The sequence below is a fragment of the Fringilla coelebs genome (assembly GCF_963513975.1).
Source record: "Fringilla coelebs genome assembly, chromosome: 1".
Lineage (NCBI taxonomy): Eukaryota > Metazoa > Chordata > Aves > Passeriformes > Fringillidae > Fringilla > Fringilla coelebs.
In genome coordinates this window covers 16077511-16101884 of record NC_140028.1, presented here as the reverse complement: position 1 = coordinate 16101884, position 24374 = coordinate 16077511, and the positions used below count along the sequence as shown (strand labels likewise).

At 40.4% G+C, this 24374-nt stretch overlaps 1 protein-coding gene across 1 annotated transcript in view; it reads right to left on the bottom strand.

Moving 5' to 3' along the window:
- The window catches only part of TRPS1 (transcriptional repressor GATA binding 1), a gene marked incomplete at its 5' end in the record, with an annotated part of 169423 nt that extends 168918 nt beyond the window's left edge, over positions 1–505 (bottom strand). Inside the window, one exon of the mRNA XM_084209163.1 lies at positions 469–505. Within this exon, the coding sequence (XP_084065289.1) occupies positions 469–505 (37 nt within the window). The remainder of the gene's footprint in view (positions 1–468) is intronic.
- Positions 506–24374: the final 23869 nt, after the last annotated feature.

Here is a 24374-nt window from a genome sequence, read left to right as displayed (position 1 = left end):
TGTTAACGGAGGGGGAAAAAGGAAACCGTTATCTACCTAACGGAGCTTTTTCATGCAATATTCTACATTTGGAGAAAGAAAAGAAAGAAGAAAGAAGATAACATTGACTTCCGTAAGTTTAATTTAAAAGTATTTTCCCTTCTTTTTTCTTTTAACTTTTGAAAAATCATCTGTCATTTATTTGATATCAACACAAGGGGACAGTAAGAAAAGACACAGGGATTTTTTTTTTGTTGTCAAAATTCCACTACTATCATTTTTCAGAGATGTATTATGTAAATAAAACTACATTTGCAATACTCCTAAATTGAAGAAACCATCCCTCAGCAAGTCATAAGTTAGATACAGAAAGAATATAGCCACTCTGAAATTATTATCTCTAAGACAAATAACAGATTGCACAATGTTTTATTGTGTGCCAAGAACGTTTTCGGTTAACAATTTCACTTGAAAAAATAGATCACATACTTGTAAAATCATACCCAGCATTGACTTCATAAGGCATGTGGCTTTAGAGTGCTTTTTACAATTATTAATTCTATTAGTCAACTAGCAGGCGGGCTAATGCAATTGTCTTAGAAGATGCACGGAAGACACAGAAGACATTTTGAGAGCTGATCTGTATATCTGCAAAACAAAACAAAAAAAAAAGGTTTTCCTTCCTAAATTATGCATTCAAAATATAGTGTGCACTTAAAAACATTATTATACCTATTGTACATTCCCATGCATCTATTACTGGACAAATAGAGTCTGCAAATAGAGTCTGCTGTTCTCTACTTCCCTCCAACATGAGCTATCCCATAGCTCTCCTCTCCTCAGACACACGTGCTCCTGCACGCACACACACTCACACAAAAAGACAAAAAATATCTCAGAGCGAATGTTTACCAAACACAAAGTCTGAAACAACTTTAAAGTAACTGTTGAAAATGAACTGTAGAAAGAAAGTGTCTTAAAAATTCACATGCATCATCATGGGACTGGCCTAATGGGATAGTGAATGGCATCTAAATAACTCCATCAGCAGTTGTAAGTTAACCTCTGCTGGCTGCCTTGTGTTCCACTTCAAACAAAATTAGTGGTGTTACTTTCGTTGTTAGCAGACAACTTCCCACATCTCTACGGTGCCATCGCAATAGTAAGCACTTTCGCTGGGTGCTAGTAAAGAAACCAAGTGAAGAACAAGCTTTGGGACCTGGCTTTTCAGTGCTGAAAATAGTGATCTGCCCAAAATAAAAGAATTACTAAGCCTGATGTGAATGAAAGGACTTCTCGAGCTGAGGGAATTTTGGATAAGGCCCAGGTTGCAGCTATATGTACTTTCCTCAGAAACAGCCAAGGCTACTCTATGTGGTTCATGCATCTGCAATTTTCTGTTCAACAGTCACTAATATTAGTTTATCCCTGGAAACAAAAACTTCTGCTAAAATCAGTTTGTAATTCAAGATAATGAATTACCATAGTGATTACTGTACTTCTTTTTTTTAAAAAAAGAAAAAGAAAAAACAAATTCTGGTAATCAATAGTTTCGTAAGAGTGGTGAAGATAATGGCTAATTACCTGCTGATCACCAGCTCCCCAGCGGGTCACTGTTGTTGCTCATTACTTTTACTGAATGTGATGGCTTGTCATCAAAGCCTATTGCAACAGAGTGGTTGTTGCCTGGTGCTTGTGCTGCAGGTTTAGGTCAGACCTTAGTCATACGCTCTTTTTAACAGAATAATCCATTTAGAAATATGCTTGAATTTTATGAGATGCCACTGACTAATCTTTGTACAAGTAGATGCACAAGCAGACGAAGAGCAAACTGAGTCAAGGGTATATGAAGACTGTGATATTATCAGTCAATACGCTGCAGCAACAAAAAGTTAAATGAAAATACACATTTATATTCAACAGGCTCAAGTAGGACATCTTTGTTAAGGGATAGTAAAATTAATACTTTTACACTCATATATATTACACACCCACACAAAGACATATAATGCACATATGGCGCTTGAACATCAATCATTTTCCCAGAATAATGCAGCAAAAAATCATTAACTCTCAGTGTCTCAGCTTAATATATGTGTAATACTTACCTATCTCACAGGAGTGTTGTGAGGCTTAATTAATTAGTGACTGTAAAGCACTTTGTGATCCTCTAATGAAAGGTGCTACATAGCACAAAGTATTATTAAAATCATTAGGACCACAAAAAAGCCCTGTGGAATTCCAGCCTACACTGTCTGTTGGGGTTGGGAGTGATCTTATTATTAAAAGGAGACCATCAGACTAATTTTCATAATTTTTTCAAGATTTTTCCCCCTTTGCTGTTGTGATAGCACGTTAGTAACTAGAAATTTAATCTTTATCATCTTAATAACATACACTCATGTAGTTTGTTACTGCAGGGCTAGAGAAGGGAGCAGTGCTTTTGGCATTCATCTGGCTTTCCCTTTTGAGAAAAAAAAATTTAAGAGATTGAGAGACATATTTTGACACCTTCCCACACTCCACTCCAGCAGGACAGCCGATCATGTGAGATCGCAGGGTACTTGCTATAGATGCATGGGAAAATGATGCTGTGGTTTTAATTTTGCTCCTTTTAGACTTCTTTTTCGTTCACAAAAGAAAAAAATAAAAAGAAAAAAAAAGAAGAAAAACAAAAAAAAAAAACCCCAAGACTCAAAACAAAACCCAGTTTATTACACATAAATAGACTACAAAGACTGTCTGCTGTTCTTCATATAAAAACCCCTAAGTGTTCAAAGTGCCGGCTTCTATCAAGCACATAAAGTCCTAATCAATGCGGAGCCTCCTCCCTACTCTCCGTACAACAATCGAGCAGCTGTAAGGCACACGAGGCCAGCGAGCTCCTGTTTGGAGACTGAATTTCTGGGAAAGCGTCTCGGCGGCGGCCCCGTCCCCGGGGAGCCAGCCGGCACCCAGCCCGCCCTCCTCGGCAGCCTGTCCCGCCGGGCTGGCCCAGACCTGCGCCCAGCACAACCAGAAAGTTAACGAGCTCATTACTACAGCCCACAATTCAAAGACCTGCCATGTTTTCTAATTTAGGTGTTAAAAAAAAAAAAAATAAAATTAAAAACCCTGTAAATAACACTGGAAACTCCAGGTGAAATTGCTGAAATTACTGAAAATTAGATTACATTAGATGCAAACTACCCCAGACTCAGACACAGCGGTAGAGGACTGGCCGAAGCTGCTGCTCTTCTACCTTCCCTTGTGGACACTTGCTCAATGAAATGGCAGAAAAGAGACGCACGGCTTCACATCCCCACCGCCTCTGGCTGGGACACAGAGCAGGAGGCAGTCGCACACGATGCTTCTCTGCCACTTTTGCTCCTGGTTCTCAGAGCAAGCCTGCCAGCAAACAACCAACACATGGCCCTCCCTAACCATTCTCTGCTGAGAAGGGAAGGAAAGAACAACTCCTTTTATGTAAGGAACCCAAGAGTCGGGCCCTAAACCGTGGGAGGGCAGAATAAGCTTAATGACAAGCAACTGCCTCTTCGACAGGACCACCTCCTTTCCGCTTTGGCACAAGTGTCTTCACACACCATACGCGACAGAAGATGTCGCAGCTCTAAGCAACTGACAAGTTAATTCCAAAGGAGTTTTTAATCTATATGTATATTTTTTTTTGTGAACCCTCAAACTGCATGTCCATTCTTTCCTGCCTGAAATTGCTAAGGTAGAACATGATTCCTCGTATCAGCAAAATTAGGCAGGATCAGACATTGTAATTGGACAAAATGCATCTGTTTGATATTTTATACTCCACATGCTCCACTGAAATTATGATAGCTTCATCAATCTAAAACACGCAAGAAGAAAACCATGTATTAGTAGAAGAAAACATCATATTGGTAGAACAGCATTACAGCAAAACACTGTTTTTTCTCCTCCTCTACTACTCCTTTGCATTTTCAGGCTCTTCAGTTTAGCCCCTGATCACCAATTTGCCGGGGGCTGTTTGCAGTTTTTTCCCCCACAAAGTCTACAACAAAGAGACAAGGGAAAAGAGCAGCTTTCTGTTCAAGCTTGCTCCTTCCCATTTACATTTACTTTCCCAACATGATCGTTCTCAAATCTCTAAAGGGTGCACTTTTGGACATCTTAAATCCTGTTCAGCTACAAAGTGCCATCACCTTCAAACAACTCTCATCAGGTAAATCTCTTATTAATTCACACTGAATTAATTCACAATGATCTTTTCTATTACCTTATGCTTCAGAGCACAGCACACATCAGTAATCATCTAGCCAGTGGAATAAATCTAACCTTTTCTATGGGTATAAAGCAGACACTTGGTCATTTCAAAAGAGTTTAGGAGTGGCATTTCAAAATAGATTGTTTAAGCCCACTTCCAGGTACTTATTTCATTTTAAGCTCACTCCTGGGGTAATCACACAGACACTTTCAGGAGAAACTGAAGTGAAAAGGTGATGCGTCTAAAGAGGTGACATGAAGGAGAATTGTATCCTGTCTTGCAACCAAAATGAAGAATTCTAAAACTGCTTTTATTTACAAGTCCCTGAGCACAGCAGGTTGCTGTTCTGCATTTTTTACTGGCCTGTTGCAGAGATGGATGGCCACTGCCAGCCATCTAGGATGGGAGAGCCCAAGAAGGCAAGATTCACTTTGCCCTCACTTCCAATCAATTACGTAAAAGCCCTCTGTACACGACAACTAATTAAAACTCAACAAAGCTTGTGAAACAGGAAAACTAACATCATTGCCATTTTTTGGATAAATAATATTATCTACAGGGAAATTAAAAGTTCAAAGTGTTCAATGTGATGTGCAGGCAGAGCTCTTGGCTAGTGACTGAACCTGGGTTCTCTAGATGTCTAGGTCCATATCCCTCTCCTGCATGTATTTCAGCACCGAAAGCATCACACTAGCACTTGGCAAAAGGCCAGGATCCCATAATTTAATAAGGTACAGAAGGAGCACCTCATGCAAAAATCTAAGTGCTCCAATTTATCATGACAGTTATGGGATAAGCTGACATTTTATTTGTATGTAAATTAGTCTCCAAAACAGCATTAAAAGGCCGCACTTTCAGAGAATATTATGCCTTTGCTTCTCTGTTCTGCATTTATCTAAACTCAGCTTTGTATATTAAAAGGAGTTTAATTTTTATGTATTGATGCTGCTTTGCATGCTCCCCAATCCACTCTTATTGCGCCACAGAGAGAATCCAGCCTGATTTGCTTACTGCAATAAAGTAACTGACTTCTGCCAGGACTGACACCTCTTACGAGAGCCGTGCCTGCCATCCTCTCCAAATCCTCTGGTTATTCTATTAATAATCTGTCGTTACACTTTATAGGATGCAGAACTTTCCCTATTTGATGAAACTGGAGGTCCATTTAGTCCCATGTTCTCTTTTGGAGATACCAGATCCTTCAAAGTTCAACTGCCTTTGGATAGAATCACCAACTTCTGTGAAAAATAAATTGCTCCTAATCCTCAATGGGTAAGACAGCAGCTTACTTTCTGAAGAGTAAGAGGGTTTGTAGGCCTTAATTATCTCTCAAAATTTTTCTATTTGTTTCAAAAGAAGTCTTATATATCGCCACATCCAATAAAAGTGACCAGTATCTATGTCAACATTGCAATGATCCTGGTATCAGTGACATCTCATAGCTCTCACTGTACAATCTAAATCTGAAAAAAGAAAAAAAAATAAAATCAAAAAGGAAGGGAAAAAAAAGAAAATATTTCAAATGTTTAGAGTTTGCTTTTTGCCAATGGAGTAGAGTTTTCTCTCAATCTTGTACCAGCAGGAATCAAAGACCTCCTGGGCTATGGTCACATCTATCACATCTCCACTGTTCATCCCGTCTTTAGGGCAAACAACCACTGTCTTGCCAAACTCTTCTAGTAGGTGTGGCAATCTCATATGTTTCAATTTCTTTTCAGCCTGAGTAAACTCAGTGTTCCCTGTAATCCAAATGTCCTTTGAAGACAATGGGAGTTTAGAGTTTGCAAATGACTCAGAACTGAATCTGAGTTGAGTGTACTGGCAAGGCAAGCGCAGTGCTACCTTCAGATGAAGAGTGAGGAAAGAAGGTGACCTCCTGGCTCCTAGGCAAGAGCAATCAGGTATGGGTACAAGAAATGACTCATTTGTTCTTTTGCAGTAAGAATACAATGGACTGATCCTATTTCCCTTGAAGGTAATGGCAAAAGCCCCACTGACTGAGAGGAAAGTCTGAGATGTGCTGTCCCTTTCTGCCAGGTGAGGTCTGTGATATGAGAGGAAGGCATCAGAGTTCCCTTGCCCAAAACCTTAGTCAAATGGAACCATAAATTACTTGGGAGAAGAGGAAAAGATGCAAGGGAGATAGAGGATGGTTTTGGCTAGCATTCCAGAAAAGTTCAAATAATTTTGTTTCCAACTAGAGGCAAAATCCTCCGATTTGAAACGGGACTGAAATTTCAGAAACTGGGAAGGAGGCAGAAGTCTACAGCCTAAACCTAAAACAGTAATATTAAATCATCACTGGAGAGGGCATTATTGTAGTACTTTTCCAGCCAGACCAGAATCAGGATGAACATGAGTTTGCAAAAATGTCCTTAATTTTTTTTTTTCTTTTTTAAAAAAATATTTGGCAAGAGTTTCCAGACACGAGTTACATAGGTAAGAGAGGGCAACCAAGGGCAAGCGGAGTTGAGCCCACATACATCAAAGCAGACTCAGGCTTTGGGTACCTATCCAAACTGAGCCTTCAAAGGTTCTGATGTTGCCCTATTGTTTAGCTTGAATCTTGTCTAAGCTTGTTCAGGAGAACCCACATTCAGAAGTATGGAAGAAGGGAAAAAGAACACACATTTTCCAAACTGCGATTGCAAAACAAAACAAAAAAATGTAAATCTACCTGCTGCAGGGTAATACTGGTAAGCGTGGCTAGCTATTGTTGCTCCATGCTTTTCAATTTCCATATATTAGCTTTCATTGCCGACATTATTAAATCCAAAGTTATTTGGATGCTTTGATCAGCAAATTGAACCTTGAGTCTATATATGATGTACCTATAGTCACATAAAGTTTACAGAACTATTATATTTCCCTATTTTAACTTTTTTCCCCCCACATGCTGTGAGTTTCCATATATCCCACAGCCATACATTCCAAACACAGACTATTTTATTTAGTAATTTATTCAAGAATTTAGATAAAAAGAAAAGCAATGGAAATTGTTTGGCAATCTCTATATAAACAGTTCCTATACATTTGGGTTGAATCATCCAGCAATCACTCATCTTGACATGCCTGTGACAGATAAAACTTTCATCACCAATATGCCTTCTTGACTTAGAGATTGGGATACAGGGGATCCATATTACAAAATCTCTTTTACTGTTTATGGCTATCACAAAAATTAAAATCACATTAAACATAAGCAAGACAGAATTTTGGCACTGTTTTTCCACTCAGCACAAATAACCCCACTCTCCATTGTGAATGGGGGAGAAACAACAGCAGTGGCAATCACAACAAAAGACTGGATTGTGTGTTCCCTACACAAAACAGAAAGCTGTGCCTATTCAAGAAACCTTGGCCATTTGTCAGAAATTACAGAACTGATGTTGGAGCCCAATATTAGCTGCAGCCAAAGCAGTGGTGAATTACCTTACCGTTCGAATCATCCCTATTAACAAGGAAAGACTCTTGCAGCACATATCATATGGTCCTCATGCAGACTGAGAAACAGAGCCACTTTCATAAAAAAACCCAAAGTAAAATACATTTTAAAAAAAGACCAAAGTGAATGCAAATGGATTCACTCTGAGTGGTTTGTCTATTATTTGCCCTTTTTATGTCTTATTTTCCTTTTGAAGCTGAGAAATGAAGTGAAATGCTGATGAGAAAGCTTGTCTTACAGTGCTTCCACCTTAACAATTTGTTACAAAACAGCTTTAAACAGTAGCATTTTTCGGAAAGGCGCAAGAATTGAGTACACGCATTCACTGAGGAGCATGATCTCTGTTTTACCCATTTCAGTTCTGGTCAGAAAAGGGGGAAGGAGGGTGAAGAATAAGAAGACTCCTTGATACTCTGCTGATGTGGCTTTGCGGCAGCTTCGTGAGTTCTGGCAACCCTTTAAAACTGGCAAGGGATGCCAGCGCCAGCCTGCTGACTGCTGGATGAATATATATAGTGCAAATAATGCTGTTCTTGAATCAGTTTTTCCCAAACTCCCACATAAACTTTCCATGGGAAAATCTCATAATGCCTGCATAAGTGATTTTATGAATCTAGCTTTCAGCTTTTGATAGAAGATTTCTTACGCTACTGGCTTTGATTCTTTATTGCACAAAGGGGTGGTGCCAAAAGCCCTCACATTAGCCTGGACCATGCAGACATCAGAAATTTAATTTAAACGTCAGTAATCTGCCAGGATCATAAAACACATACAAAAAAAGATTTAATTTTTTTCGCCTGGTAGGTAAATATGTAATTTAAGAAACACAAGTACAGCATAGGTGGCAGAATCTGCACGCAGCAACATAGAGACAGAAACTAAAACTACCAATGAGAGTAGAAATCTTCAGTCTGTAGAGATGAACAGAAGCGAACAATTGTTTTATTCCTATTGAAGATATATTTTGAAATAAGTTGGGCACTATATTTCTTTTCCAGAAATAATGCACCTGAATCTTCCTAAAAAAATATATATATATCACTACCTCTCTAAAGGTTACAGAGGTACAACCATAGATTGTACACTAATATTTCCATTCTCAAAAATCCCATGTACGCAAGCAAGTCTTACCACATTGCTCCTGTCTTCCTCCTCAGAGCTGCCTTCATGCCACCTCAATTTCCAATTCAGTACCTCACTAGTTTTAAGAAATATCCAGCAATGATGTTGAGCTGATTTGTTGCACTGGGATGTATCCCACAGAACGTGAAAGCTTTTGCCGTGTTTTCACTTATAAAGAAAGCAACTATTAAAGCAACTTCTGGGTTCACTGGCATTTTGGAGTCTAAAAAAAGTCCCAAAACTACTTGCAGAGGCTACAACAGTACCTTCTTTGAAGTAATGTTGCAACTTGTGCAAAGGAATTTGGGATGTACCTGAGATCTGAAGGTGCGGGCTACAAATTAACACAGCCAATTAGGTGGAGAAGCTGAGAGTCCAACACGGATGGGGTGAGATAACCACAACTCATAAATAAAAGGACTGCCAAATGTGAGCCAGTTGGCTGAGTACAGATCATGTCATTCTGCTCATCTAGCTGCTGCCCATCAATAATCTGTTGCTGTTTGCTCTCCCCATGACAATCAATCCAAGTTAGGGCTGCTTCTAATTTTCCAGTCTATGAATAGCTGCAGAACATCCACAACTGCTTTTTCAAACAACTCAAGAAATAAATGTTTCAGCCACATATCAGTGTGCAAATTCTTCCCAAAATGGGACTAGTCAAGAGTAAATAATTACTCCTGTAACAGTTTCATCTGATAAACAACAAGACATAAGGCTACAAAAGTGATCTTTGTACCATTAACAGTCAGGAGAGAATCCAACTTCTAAAATAACTTGACTAACTGATACAGGACCCCAAAACTGTGACAATTCTGTAGAGAATGTTTCACAATAGATGTAGTCAGTTTTAGGGATTAGTATTAGCTATAAATTTCTTACCCCCTGAAATCTGGTACAACCGGATTTATACAGCAAAGATGCCTTCCTTTGAAGAAGACAGAGATGAAATCACAGCCAATTAAATTTAAGCATCTCTTAAACAATTCTTTTGTTAAGCAGTATGTATTGAAAGAATAAGAATACATGAGAGAAATTAGAAATTATCTTCATAATTTGGCCGTGGCTTCTCTTCTTGTGAGTAATGAGAACAGCCCAAGATCACAGATAAAAACCTTAATGTCAGAAGACATTCATACAACCATTGTATGTAGATAACAAGATGAGCATATATATGCATATATGACCTAAAGAACAGAGACTGCAGTAAACCAATGTATTTGGGAAGTACATGAAGTACTTGGGTTTTCTCCAGCATCAAAATCTACTGATACAACCAAACATAGACTCAAGTCTCTCTTTAAAAAAAAAATAACCACTTTATCATTGAATCCCTTATCGTCTTAATAGGCCTTGGTCTATGAATAGAAAAATAATTCTCTTTATGACTCCCAGATCTAAAGAATCAATTTGATTTCCCATCCTATTAGACCCTAAGTTGTCGAAGCTCTGGATCTCCTTTTGAGTATGAAATAAAAATACCCAACAGCTCCGCTCATAACCCTCACGCTTCATCCGCCCACAGCGGAATCCACAGCAGTTGCCATTTTGCCTGCTCACAAGATGGCACGCTTGTCTCACTCCAGCTGCACAAATAAGTCTGTACTACACTCACAGCATCAGGGATAATTAAAGGTTAGGCACGGAGGTGGCAGCAACACGCTCCCACAGCCCCAACGGCTCCGGCGGGGCTGCAGGTCTGTCTGCCGGTGCTGGGCTGCCTGAAACACCACGTGGGCACTGACCTGCTGCTTCTCGCTTCCCCAACTCTGATGTGGGAAACAGTGGGGGCTTGGAAGCTGCAAACCCCAGAGGAAAAAAATGTGGCTCCTTAAGCTCAAACTGAATTTTATCTCCGTAGAACTCTACTGGCCTCTGAGCTAAAGGGAACTCGAGCAATTCACAAGTACACTGTAATCTGGGCAACAAACACACACTTGATTAGACTCTAAAATTACTGAAAATTACCATCTCCCTTGCGTCTTCCTAACAGCTTGACATATCAATGCCTAATGTCTCATTATGTTTCAATTTGAATCATGACTGTAAATCACTGGAAATACACAAAAAGAATGAGACGTCAGATTTGGGTGAAAAAAATGGGGATGCATGAGAGACTGGACATTAGAAACCTTATGAAAGTAATAAAATCAGCAACAGAAAAGTCCTATAAACTGAGAAATGGCAAGTACACTGGAGGTAGTGGAATAAAGACCACATGCTCGACATCACAGGTCAAGTTAAAATTTATTCAGATTTAAAGAAATGTCCATTTTTCTTTTTTTTCTTTCTTTAAACACCTATGTGGGTTATAGGAACAATAGGAACATAGGAATATCATTGTAACTGTTGATTTCATTCACATTCACTATAAAAGATCTATCAAAACAGAAAGGATACCACCTTTTATTTCAACTGCAGAAAGAGTGCATAAAGTCAGGGACTTTTGTTTACATGGCAGGTGAGTACACATATTTAATTGTACGCACAGGCCCGTCAAGTTAACCTGTCTCCTTTATACAGGTAACCAGCTGCTAATAATTTTCTGCAGATCCCTGCATTTTGTTCTGAATTCCCAACATCACAAGAAAATTTGATCTTTGAACCCAGCAAAAATGAAATACATCTTGGGCTATACTGGAACTGGAATGTGACCACTGTAACTGGGGTTCAAGAAGTGAGGAAATGTCAATTTAGGCATCAAGATGAGCAAAAGGAAGACCATGTGCAAGCTCACACTGCCATAGCAATGCTGTGCAAGCTGGAAACAGTGAAGCCACATGAAAGCATCAGACACTTCTCACTGCCAGTTAAACTGCTTCCTGTAATTATAAATATACAAAGGTTAAAGTAAGAAAATTACTGCAATGCACTGATAGAAAATGAATTCTCAAATACTCAAAAGATTCATCAACAACAGTCTATCAGCATAAGATAATGTGGCAACAGTCAGCATTTCTGAAGCAGACAGCCTGGCACTTTATTTGCTTTGCTACATGAGAAAAATCCAACATCAGATCGTGGGTGCATCCCAACTGTGGGATACTCTTCTGCAGCTCCCAGCTCCAAATGCTCACTCTGGCAACCTCCCGACTGCGCGTCAGAAAATCTGGTTTGGCACCGTTCTCCGAAGCACTTGGGACTCCATCAGTAGAAACTCAAGCGAACAGACAAAACGCAACACGCACCATCCAGCAGATTAGAACTGCACAGTCTGGTCTGCAGGAGAGAATCAGCAACTGCTCAGCACTGGCTTATGCTTCCTACAAGCACTCCACCTTTCAGCAATACTGAAGGGACACTTTCTGTTCTGGTTTATAAAACCACTTTTTCCTTATTATTTATTTCTTGGTTTTTTTGTTTTGTTTTGGCTCCTTGAATAGAATAGTAGAGGATTAAAATAAGAGAGGCAGACCTATGGTTAGGCAAGTAAACAGCGTCTCATAATTTCCTTTGTGTCCATAGAAAATCAACATTATACAGTAATCACTTCCATTCCTAAACAGGCATATCACAGCTATGTTTACACTGTTTTTGTAACACTCATCAAGAAGTGAGCCTGGCCTTGAGGCCAAATGACAAAGCAGAGACTGAAACTCTTCTACACTATTCTCAAGTCACTTCCTTCCATTTGAACTAGTCCATCAGGGTCTAAAAGTCTCATTTCAAACAGCTGCATCACAGATGAGCTAACAAGACAAATACTCAAGTGTTTATACAGAAAATACTAAGGAAACTGAATGATAACAAAGTTTTATGATACCGTCAATCTAGAGAAGTACAGAGATATACAGAAAACTACTGAAAATTGTATTGAAAATGGGATTGAAAACTAATAGGGAAGAGTGCAAGCTCTGTGAAATAACAATCCCTCACACTTTATTAAAATTGATTGAAGAAGGAAAAAAATAAAGAAAACAACACAGTAGTGGATAACAAATATAAACCAGTCCAAATCACACTTTAAAAGGTGAGATGTCCCAGGCAAAAATTTGAGCATAAACAGGTAAGTAATGCTGTCATAAATGACACTGCATCAAGGAAACCATTTTAAAATGTTCAAGAAAGATTAATTTTAATGAAAATTAATGAAGATATGGAAGATGTGGCTCTTCTTTTTATGAACATGAGAAGTGAAGCTCATTTAGACTAGAAACACAATTGCTAGCAGCAGGTAAACATTAGGGAGGGAAAGCTTAGGATCCAGTTGGCATTAGAACAAATAGACTAGCCATGATTAACTTTGGGCTGAAAATGAGAAGGAAGGGTTTTAACTGACAAAGCAGTGAGGCTATGAAACATCCTTCCACCAGACGCTGTCAAGGCAAAAAAACTCTACCTAATTTTAGGATAAAGGTGGGTCACTTCATAAAAAGGATTACATACTGTGGTTGATGTTCAAAGAGCTACCCATTGCTCACAATTCCCACAGAACTTCAGGACAACATACATAAATCCATTTTCAGGGTATGCACAGCCTTACCACTATGCCTTAAGAGTGTACATGCCAAGGGCACTGTTTCCTCAAAAGCAGTTTGGGCAAAAATTACTCTTTCTTGCTATCATTTTTGTTTATATATTTTTATTTTCATAATGACCTTCTGCATCCCCTTTAAGGCCAATAGCTTTAAAAACACACTATCTTCTGCATTCTAATTAAATACAAGATACATACTACTTACTTTGGCAGCAGGATTTAACTGTAACACTATAAACCTTTTGTGAAAAATGCCATCCTTTCTATCTACTGTTTTAACAGTCACTTGTATGTCTGCCTGTGCCATATTTCAAGCAGGCATTGTACATTCTTTTTGTATTTTGAAGGCAGTTTAGTAATTAAAAATGCAATGAGAAGGCAATTCTCAAGCCCTCTACATAGATTTCACAAAAGACACACCCAGAGTCACCCTCCCTGCCAGAAGATTCTAACAGAGCTACATTTAAAAGTAGGGAAAAAATATTGGTAAAGTTATTTTCAGTAAATTGTGCATGAAGTCTGAGTGGACAGCAGTCTGCAGATAGAATCTGTAGAGATCTGATAGAGACTGATAGATCAAGTTCAGGCATTTTGAGACTACACCTTGCTGGCCTTCAAAAAAAACACCTTTTTTTTTTGTTTGTAACACAAAATATTAACAGTTGGCATGTTACAGTTTTCAACTGAAGTTAATCTCTTTGGATGAAACTAAACAGGTAATGGGTGATACCTGCTGCTCTCTCTACTGAAGAAAATAAACCTTTTGCTCCAATTCAATGTGGAAAGAATACTACCTGTCTTCCTGCTCCTTCTTGAAACTACCACATCTCTCTAGATGGTTGCAACACCCTTGTTCTCACATAATCCACAATGCCAAAACCAAGATGGCTACACAGAGAAGTCTGATGTGGTCAAACTGACCAGTGCAACTCTTAGAATTCCTAAAAAGCTTTTTATGGGACTCATTTGGGCCTGGCCAATCTTCACATATTATTTTGGTTTAGCCATGTAAATACCAGGCCATTTGTTCTAAGTTTCTTCTTCTTCTACACAAGCACAATATATTACTATTGGGTTTTTTTTCCTTTCTGCTGCACTGAAATGCAGTGTATTTATTTATTTATTTATTTATTTATTTATTTATTTATTTATTTACTTGCAGTACATACTGTCTGCTAGAACCAGGGCTCTTGGATACCCATTGATTTGGCAGTCCCTTCCAGCATTTTGGTTTTGCCTGACATAATACATGAAGGTCTTTTTGCCCTTTAAATATAGTGATATTTTTGCTTCTGCTTGTGACAAAATGCAAATACTTAAGATTTCCACCACCAAGCACACAGAGGAGACGGTAACCCTGACTAAGCTTAAAGGAAAACTTGGTTACATTTCTCATCAGGAGCAGAGCTGTCACTGATTCAAGGGCAGGGTGCCATGGGCAGATCCAGGATCCAGAATCCAGAATCCAAATGTGCAATTTTATCATGGGTTTAAGCCCTACTGGACCTGAAGAGACGCTGCCCAGCCCTTCACCACTGTCTGTGGGTCCAGGCCCTGCCCTCTCCTTGCACCCACACTGGCCAAAAATGCCCTGCTCACACCCCAGGGCTGGCAGGGAGCCAGTCAGACTGTGCCTGTCAGAGGCAACTCAGGCTTGGATTAAAGGAGTTCACTTCTCTTCTGGACAGCCCAGCTCCCATCTCCTTCTCTGCCTTTGCAAACTCCACCAGCAGTGGAACCAGCACTAGGAACAAGCAGGAAAGGGTCACACACTCTTGAAAAACCTCCAAACCAAAGCAGTACCTATTGCTCACCCAGAAGGACGACAGGGCAGGTGACCATACTACAGGGCCTGGGGCAGGTGCCACACTCCTGGCCTGGCTGATGGCTTCTGCGCTCTTGCAGCCCACCTCGCCAGCACACAGGGAGCACAAAGCCATCCCTGACAGAGCAGGGGAACAAAAATAAGTCAGGCCTTGAATGAACTATTAAAATGTCTCTTTTAAAGAAAAGAGGGGGGAAGAGAAGATTAAGAGATTTCAGGAGAAAATAATCTTTATGTGGCAGGAAATATAAGTGCTGTCTTAGAAAAGTAAAATCATTATTGCAAGCAAACTGATTCATTAAGATACATGCAGAGGAGGATTATAATGCCCTCGTTGTCATTAAAATGCTTTGAAACTATAGCTCTGTCAGCTACACTAATGATACTCAGATTTTATATTACACAGCAGAAGCTATGCTCTAGCTAGAATTTGGTGCACTGTGTTACACAGGAGTTCACATTAGAAAAGCAGTTTTTAGTTCATAATGACTATAAACATGTTTAAAACGCACAAAAAAACAACTGTACCAAAAAGAAACCAGATGGAAGGGTGATGAACTAGTCCAAAGAGGTAAATTCCCCTTCTACCCAGGAATCTCCTTTGCTAAGTGAGAATTCTATCTTTGGCATATTTTTCTACCAAATTAAAAAACTGCTTGAATGCTGGAAGTCTAATCAATTTTTTTGCTTCCTTATGTGCACATATGAATGCTAAAGAAGAGCACTATTAGAAATAAACTATCCATTTATATTTACTTTTTTACCTGGTACAAAAGAGTTTTATTTCAGTGAAATTAAGGTCTGGCATATTTTGATGACTTTATGTAAGCCCTTATTAAATATAGCAAAATTCAGGCTCCAAAACCCAGTGGAATTTGACACAATCAAATTTCTACGTGATTTATCAGCTTCACTGTCACAGCAACTAACTTGGTGCATTTCTCTGCTTGGTTCTCTCTGTAAGCTGTCAGGAGAAGTCACTCCATCAAACAGAAATGTAACACTATTTTTATTGCTTATCTCTTTTGCCTTGGGTTACATCAGTAAGTCATCTCCCTCTGTCAAGTTGACAAGAGTCTTTTTCGTGTTGACCTTAAAAGGACACAGCTGTGACAACTTTGGTTTGGGTTGGGGTTTTTTTTGGTTTTTTTGTCAGGTTGGTTTCTTTTCTGATAATAGTCCTCAGCTAAATACTTGTTATTGATCGTCCTGGATCTTCATCTAGCACTGTTTTACACCCCATGGGCAGACTGAGCACAAAGCACTGTACACTCAGCCCCACGGTATCTTCCAGCCCTTATCGCAAGAGGCACTGGTGAAGTCAGAGGTAGATGCTATTCCAGCAAAGCCATTATTAATTACAAGAGGTCTTCCAGATTTGATCTTATTTTCTTAATGCTCTGTAATTAATTAATATATACATACATCCTTATTTCCACAGCCTTTGCTCAGGATATTAAGAACTCCAATCCCTGGACTCAATCCCCCCTGGCATTTTCTCTCATGTTACATAAGTAACTGTGGCTGACTCTCTCCAAGTCCCAGCATTTGAAGATCAGGATGAAAAATCTGCTCAGGATTTTAGACTAAGGTAGGAAGAATATACTATGAACTTTTGTGAACGTCTCTTAATACAATACCCCAGCTGGGGGATATCTGGAAAATACAAAATATTTAGGTAATCTGAAAACAGCACTTCTGTTTCTGCCATGCACCATCCAATAAATGCAACATAGTACTGATTTAAAGAAATAATGTGATTTTGTGCCAAATACCTCAGAAAGTAAAGAGAAACAAGTACACAACATATTTTAAATTCATTGTACTATTTGTACTGATGGCTACTTACATTAATATAGATTTTAATCACAGCAACTTACACATCGCTAGTTTTAACTGTGATTTAAACTGGCAGGCCTAGAACATCAACATACACATACAATGAGGTTAAAAGAAATTACATATGTTTTCACAGTATTTCCGAAAAGCGAGAACTCGGGAAATTATTATTAAAAGGTAGTAGTTTTATCAAAAGGAGGAGTCTTTCTCTGGATGGTGACTTTTGTACATTGCAGCTATATGCTCTTAATCAAACAGTTACACAGCTCAACATCATCTTTTGCATTTACATATAGTTTTATGTTGATACATAGTACAGATTTCATTCCATGTTTTGTATTTACTAGGTAAGAAAGTTTCTTTATGGTTTATGAAAGCTGGAATTATATTCGGAATCATTAAAAATCTCTTTAAAGTATTGCTCATCAATTCAATGATGCCTGAGGTATGCAGGAAGGGGGAAAAAAGACACTTACAAAACCTGTTTTGCATTAAAAACTAATTTAAACAAAGAATTACATGTGAGTTGATCACTGTGCATTGTTCATCCAGTTGTTTTGGTTTATCACCTCTAGAGGTAACAAAGCTCATTACCGCACACTTTATTTTCATCCATACAAAGGAAAATAAGTTGCCTTTCTGTTGCCTTTCTTTTTATTGTTTCTGAAAATCTTAGTTTTGAAAGTGAGAGTCCCTGAGCAGAATGTAAAATGGAGAACAGTGTCACTGCACCAGCACAGGAAGCCTCTGGCAGAAGCCAATTCCATCACTTCCACTAACCAGTCCCAGGTGTTTGGATAGGTGTTTCCACCACACTGTGGTGTGACATTACTTAAATCTTTGGCAAAATATAAGTAAATAAATACAATCAGTACATAGAGCTGTGTGGACTTCTACCTTAACACTGATCAAAAGTCCTATTTTAAAAGGTATATATTTCAGTCAATTTTTTAAAATACGTGTTTCTCTATTTTAAAGAAAACCGTTTTTTGTCTTTAAGCATTAATTATTGCATACCTTGGTTATTCATATTAGATTAGTTAGGAGTCCAGCAATTGTTTTAATATATACTGCAGTAGTTTCATATAACATCTTTCAGGATAGAAATATGCTTTAATATACTATAAATTAAAAATCAAACCACATACATGATGCTACCAGTTTTGCTATGCTCCTGCAAGTATCTGCAACATCAGACTATTATGCACAAGATGATCACAGAAGAGAAAAACCTAACTGGCAGAATTCTCAATGGGCTTAAACCAGAACAAAAAAAGTGTACTTAATTTAGGAGCTGAAAGTCTGTCTGTAGTTTGGCACATACAGCACATCACACCGTGTAATTTTATAAAAATCAAATAACTTTGCAAATCACTTCAAATATTTCCTTTCTCGTTGGTTTTAATCATATTTGAAAGTAGAGAAAAAAAATACAGGATTAAATGAAAGCAAAATGTTATGATCTAGGACTCTTAATTCTCCTGACTGAACATTCCTAAATTTTTGCATCATGGACCACTGTCAAACTTCAAACATAACAGGGAACAACTATGCAGCCTTCACACCAAAGTTTTAATTAAAACCCCTAAATGGATGATATGATACTGCAGATCAGTATCATACCGTGATTATATGTGTCTGCAGACCACAATCTGGAAACAAATATATTAAAGGAATAATTTTCCAAAAGGGAATGCTAGTCCCTGGGCTTCTTGGCATGCTCATTTTATATAGTGAGATATTGCACAGTATCTTAGCATGCAAAGTTCTAAAGGCCTCCATTCTATGGGGTTTTAATAGTACAAGTGTGATAGACCAGTTTAACACAGGATTTTTAAATGAAATATCACAAGTAAATTCCAAAATTATTAAATTTTTTTAAAAATCTCTTGTTACCTCCCTTTCAATCTAGACTGTTGGGTTTCAATGGTTTTTTCCATGTAAGATGTCTGGACTTAGCCTCCTTGCAATAAAGTACCCATAAAATGTGGACAACTATGTGATTTCCAAAGATGTCCCTGAAAAGGACAGCCTATGAACAGCAAAAGTTGTACTTGCTTCAGGCTTATCACTACAGAATGTGGAATAGAATTTTGGAATTTAAGTATGTATACATATACGTCTATTACATTTAACATATATATATACAGTATAAAAAAATGTTTCATGTATATACGTGTATATAAAAGGGTTTAGAAGGAAGGAGAAAGCCAGAAAGAGACTATATCCATTCTCATGGGCTTATCTGAGTTTATTGGGGAAGGGGCGTGGGGAAGAGAGAGAGGAAGAGAGAGAGAGAGAGAGAGGGAAAGGGAGAGAGGATTGTCCCGAAGCCGGAGCGTGACAACCGTGACTGCTGTTTTCTGCCCGGCACTCAGTGACAGCGCGGGGAGAAGAGTGGTTAATCACCGCATTCTGGGAACCGGGCAGAGAGAGAGGGAGCAACTGCTTTCCGCAACACTTCCTGCGATAAGGGAGCCAGCGCTGGCACACGGACACGGACACACACGCGAGAGGCGGCTGCGCGGCGCAGCGCTTCATGCGACTGCAAACGTGACCCGCAGCCCCGCGGCCCCGACACACGGACACGGGCACGCTCGGCGCCTGCAGCTCCGGCCGAGCGCGCTGCCGCGGCTGCCGGGAGCCGGGCGGGAAGGGGAAGCCCCGCTTCGTGCGCGGCCCGCGGCGGGCACAGCCCCGGGAGCCCGCCCCGCGCCCGCCGCCGGCGCTGCCCGGTGATGCTCGTTCACGACACGCACCCAGAGAACTTCAGCGCTGAACAAAGGCTGCCGGACTGACGCCGCGGCACAGCTGGGCTTTTATTTATTTCATTTTTATTTTTAAGGGGGATTCCAAGAAAACTTTCGTCGCTCGAAGACAGCTCGGTACCCGCCGCCCATTCCCAAAGCAGGGTTATTAAGCCTTGAAAAGACTTGCAGGGAAAGTAAACAAGGCAGGGGAGGCAGGACAGGCAGTAAGGCCAACACGTCCCGTATCGTCCAATAACTTCCCCTTACATGCCCAGTACAATGCGGGTTTGCTGATCACAGCTTTTCCACTGTACCAGCGCCAAGTGCAGGCAATTACTTACACTTATGTAGACTTTTATAAGAGATAACAGTTATCTCTATTGAAAGGCACAAGCGGGGGGGCGTCCCTTTTTTTTTTTTTTAATTGTCTCATTACCAAACTGGTTCAAAAATACGCAAAAGGGTTTCTGTGCGGGGCACTGGCTCCCCCAGCCCTCCGTGGAGCCCCAGACAGAGCAGAGCAGCAGCTCCACGCTCCACCGAGGAGCGCTTCATCCAGGCCTGGATGGAAAAGCCCTGGCAGAAACCAGCCCACCGAGCGGCCAACGCCCAGCGGAGGGTCCCGAAACCCCCAGCCCGGCAGTTCGGGACAGCCAGAGCCGGGCTGGGCACGACAGGGCCGGGGACGGCTGGGCTGCGCCCCCGCCCGCTGTGGGGACGCGCCTCCCGGGCAGGGGCACGTCCCGTCCCGCGGCGCTCTAGCTGATCCCAGCCCACTGGGATCCAGGTAAAATAAGCTGTGCTGGGCCCTGCTGCCCCTACCAGTCACGTCCCCCTGGTCAAGATAAAGGCAGGAGCGATCTCCGCATTTTTAATGCAAATGAGATGCAGCCCGCAGGCTCTCAGCAAATTGCCAATGCATTGGGGATGCCACTGCTCTTTAGCTTTGTTTCCACATGTGCTGAAAGTTGATGAGTGCTGCTTGTGTTTTTCTTCCCACCACCAAAGGACACAGCACAGATATACGAAGTAGGAAAACCGATGTTCCAGTAGCACTTACACACCAGATTGCCGCTACCAGTATCTTTAATTGTATCAATACGTCTACCAGTGCCATTTCACTGGCATTCTGAAATTCATGTTGAATAATCGTAACTCAGAGCCAGAGTATCTCTGAGCAAAAGGAGAATATACTGCATTTATGGAGTTACCATCACTGCATTCACATTTTAAGCAGAACTATATGATCCTTAGACGTTTGAGGGAAAAGATTTCAGCACAGAACATCTATCTGTGTTTATAAACCAGGGGCATTTTACCTGCTGCTAAAGTACTACATGATGGCAAATGAAAGAAGGTTCCACTGCCTTAGTATGAACTCACCACAGGTGTGCTTAAAACAGATATTAAAGACATGATTCACTGTAATAAAGACACCCCAAACAACTATTTAAAGTGATTCAAAATACAACATTTGGGGGTGGGGAGGTGATGATACAGTGCACTTACTTCCCCCCCCCCCCCCGAAAATACAAGCTCCAACAATAATAACAATGACAAATAAATAATAATGATAATGGCACATATTTATACTTTATGCAGAAGTACAGCAGGGTTCTTAAGATTAGTCTCGCTTTCAGTTTCACTCAGCACTGAACTAGTCAGCTTTGCCTTAAAGAGGTGTGGAGTGTTACTTAGGAGTTACAGAAAGTACATCGGCATGTTAAAGAAAAACAGAAAAAACAGTGTCATAACCCATACAGGGAAATGATGGCTAAAACAGAAGATAGGATTCTCACACACCACTCAACACATCTTTTCCTCCCCAAACGCACAACAGACATAGGAACAGGAGCTTCAAATACTTACTAAACTTATGCAGAGAAATAAATGGGTATCAGTTGCGTGACTTAAAAAGTCAGAGGAAAAGAAGGAGCAAATTTTTCACAGAAGCCTTGAATCATACAAGCTGCTCATTTGCCTCATTCATGTCCTCCTCCTTTCACTGCACTTCAATGTGAAGAAGGCAGCCTAAACAATATTCATCTTCGAAATCCAAAACATTGCAGAGACCACACTGCAGCAACAGATCTGCTTCACATGCACTGACGTACCTCCTCAACATCTGAAAGAAATTCCAGCTCCAGTCAACCCATAAGAGACATGTTGCCTGACTGTACCTTGATGGTATTGTTTATGAAGATGGTGATTTACACACTCATAATGATTTAAGCAGCTACTTTGCATACATTACAGAGAGAACCTGAAACATGTGACCTGCTTCACAGGGCAGGATTATACCTCTGTTCTTGTTGTGTCATGTGCAACCACATTATTTAGTAGTTAAAGGCAAGCGAGCACTCTGGTATTCTATTGTCTTCACCATGCATGCAGCGCGAGAGCTTCAGCATGCCTCTGAAACCAAAGGTGAGCTTCCCAACTTCTAAAGATAGACAGTCAAATAAATGATATAGTTGTCAAAGGGGCTCAGTCAAACCTACCACATGGTTCTGCCCACTCAGGATTATGACGTTTGCTGGCAGACTTTTTAGGACAGGAAATCTTTCATGGTGTTAATAAATTTGCAACAATGATCATATTCTTAGGGACTACTCCAATACAAACTTTCATTAGCACTCACACTAACTCTCATAAAGCACTGAGAATGTATGCATGATCATCAGAAGCTAGGAATAAACCATAAATACTTAAATCCTTTTTTCTGATGTTGTTCTCAAGAAAAAGACAAAAACTTTTCAGAAAAATGGAAATTAACATCTGAAGAACAGCTGGACTCTGCCTGTCAGCTCCTTCATAATTTTTAGTTGTTTTTATTGATCCATACACTTCTTATGCACAACTCCATTACTGCTTTGATAATTAAAAGATAATTAAATACAAGACAGAGCATGTATCATGCTGGGGAATCACTTAGCAAGTGAACTGTTGTGCTGAAAAGTGGAATTCTTTCTGTCACTCACGGTGCAGTGATACATCAGTAACAGATGCCACGGGAGCTATTTTGGGGATGATCCAGTGGCTTACTGGAGCCACAGAAGACAGCAGAAAAGCACGAGGTTTAGAATTCAAGGGAAGTCCTGCCACAAGGGCCTTCACACTTTGCACATACATAAAACAAGAGCAAATTCACACAGGTTTCCATCAGCCTCAGAGCAAGCACAGCATTTCCCACATGGTACGCAATAAAAGATGTCAAAGTCTGACTTTTTTTGTTTTAAGAAAGGAAGAGTGGTGTGTTAAAGGGGAGGTACCTTAGCAGCACCAGGAGTGGAGGCACCAAAGCTCTCATCACAGTTTGCCACTGGCTCACTAACACTGCAGTTATTTAGGTTCCCTGTGCCCTGGCTCACCCATCAGTACAATGGGTATAATACTTCATCCTGTCCTTAAGAGGCAATTAATGCTTGTAAACTACTCTGGGAACCTTGATTAAAATGCGCTGCAGCTTTGCGATAAGTATTCCCTCTGAAAGAGCACACAGGCTGGGTTCTGATGGTGAGAAGTACTACCTGACGGCTGCAAAAGAAAAATAATCATTCTGAATGAGATGTATGTGCCTGACCTATGCACATGTGTAGGTGGATCCCTCCTGGACTATTTTTCTTTCTTCTTTTTTCAGTTACTATGTGTATATTGCAAAGAGAGGAGCAGTGAGAACAGATAATTATAAAGCTTTTGAAAAGCCCTGGTATTTTCACCAGAGGATCACAGTGGGCCGTCTTCAAGAATTCTGATGCAGAACTCTATGTAATTAAAAAACATAATTATTTGTAATACTCCTCAAACCCTGTTTTCATTAAGGAGAGGAGGGGGAAAAAAAAGACAGATCACTTTAAATATGAATGCTTTATGAATAAAGAATTTTTTTTTAATTGATGAGCATTCATTTTCCCATACAGTCACATAAAGTCTGAGTAGTTCATGTAAAACATAATTATCAACGTTTTAAACCACATTTTCCCCTTGAAAATAAATAAATAAAGACGCCAAAATCTTTTTTGTTCATTAAGAGTCAGATCCAGCAGAAAACATCTGCAGACTTCTAGACCAAGCAAGCCCTGGAAGGCCATGGTACTGGCTGCACCTCGTGCCAACCTCAAAAATTTGGCTGGTTCAGAAAGATTTAAACAAAACAAAAAAAGCCCTGCAGCTTTACATGTCTGGGAATTGTGGAACTGCGTTAGGTTTATGAATAAAGAACAGGGGTGAGAAAAAAAACAACTCCTTTTAAAAAGGAGATCCCTCTCTCCCTCCTGCCCTCCAGCATTCTGGGTGCTAGACAGGGGCTCCTCTCCCTCCCCAGGGACGCCATGGACGTCAGCAGTTGCAGCCCAAACCGTGGGGTCCACCTGCACGTCCCACTGCAGAGGGGATGGGGGCCCCAAATCCGGCACTTGGCCCCACTTGGCACATTCAGCAGGTGCCCGAGCAGCCAGCTCCCAGCCATGCTCCCAGACGCGCAGGAGCTGCCGCTGGAAACCCAAAGGAGCGTCCCTGGGATGGGAGCCAGCCTGAGCTGTTCAAAGGACACTGCGGGGCCACCACAGAGGGGCAGGCACAGCTCAGGGTCAAGAGCCACCCCTGCCAAGATGGCCAGGGGACACGGTGGTCTCCCCTGCACCAGCAGCCTCTACAGCCCCATGGAAGAACTGGGCCCTGGGAGCAGCCCAGGACTTCTA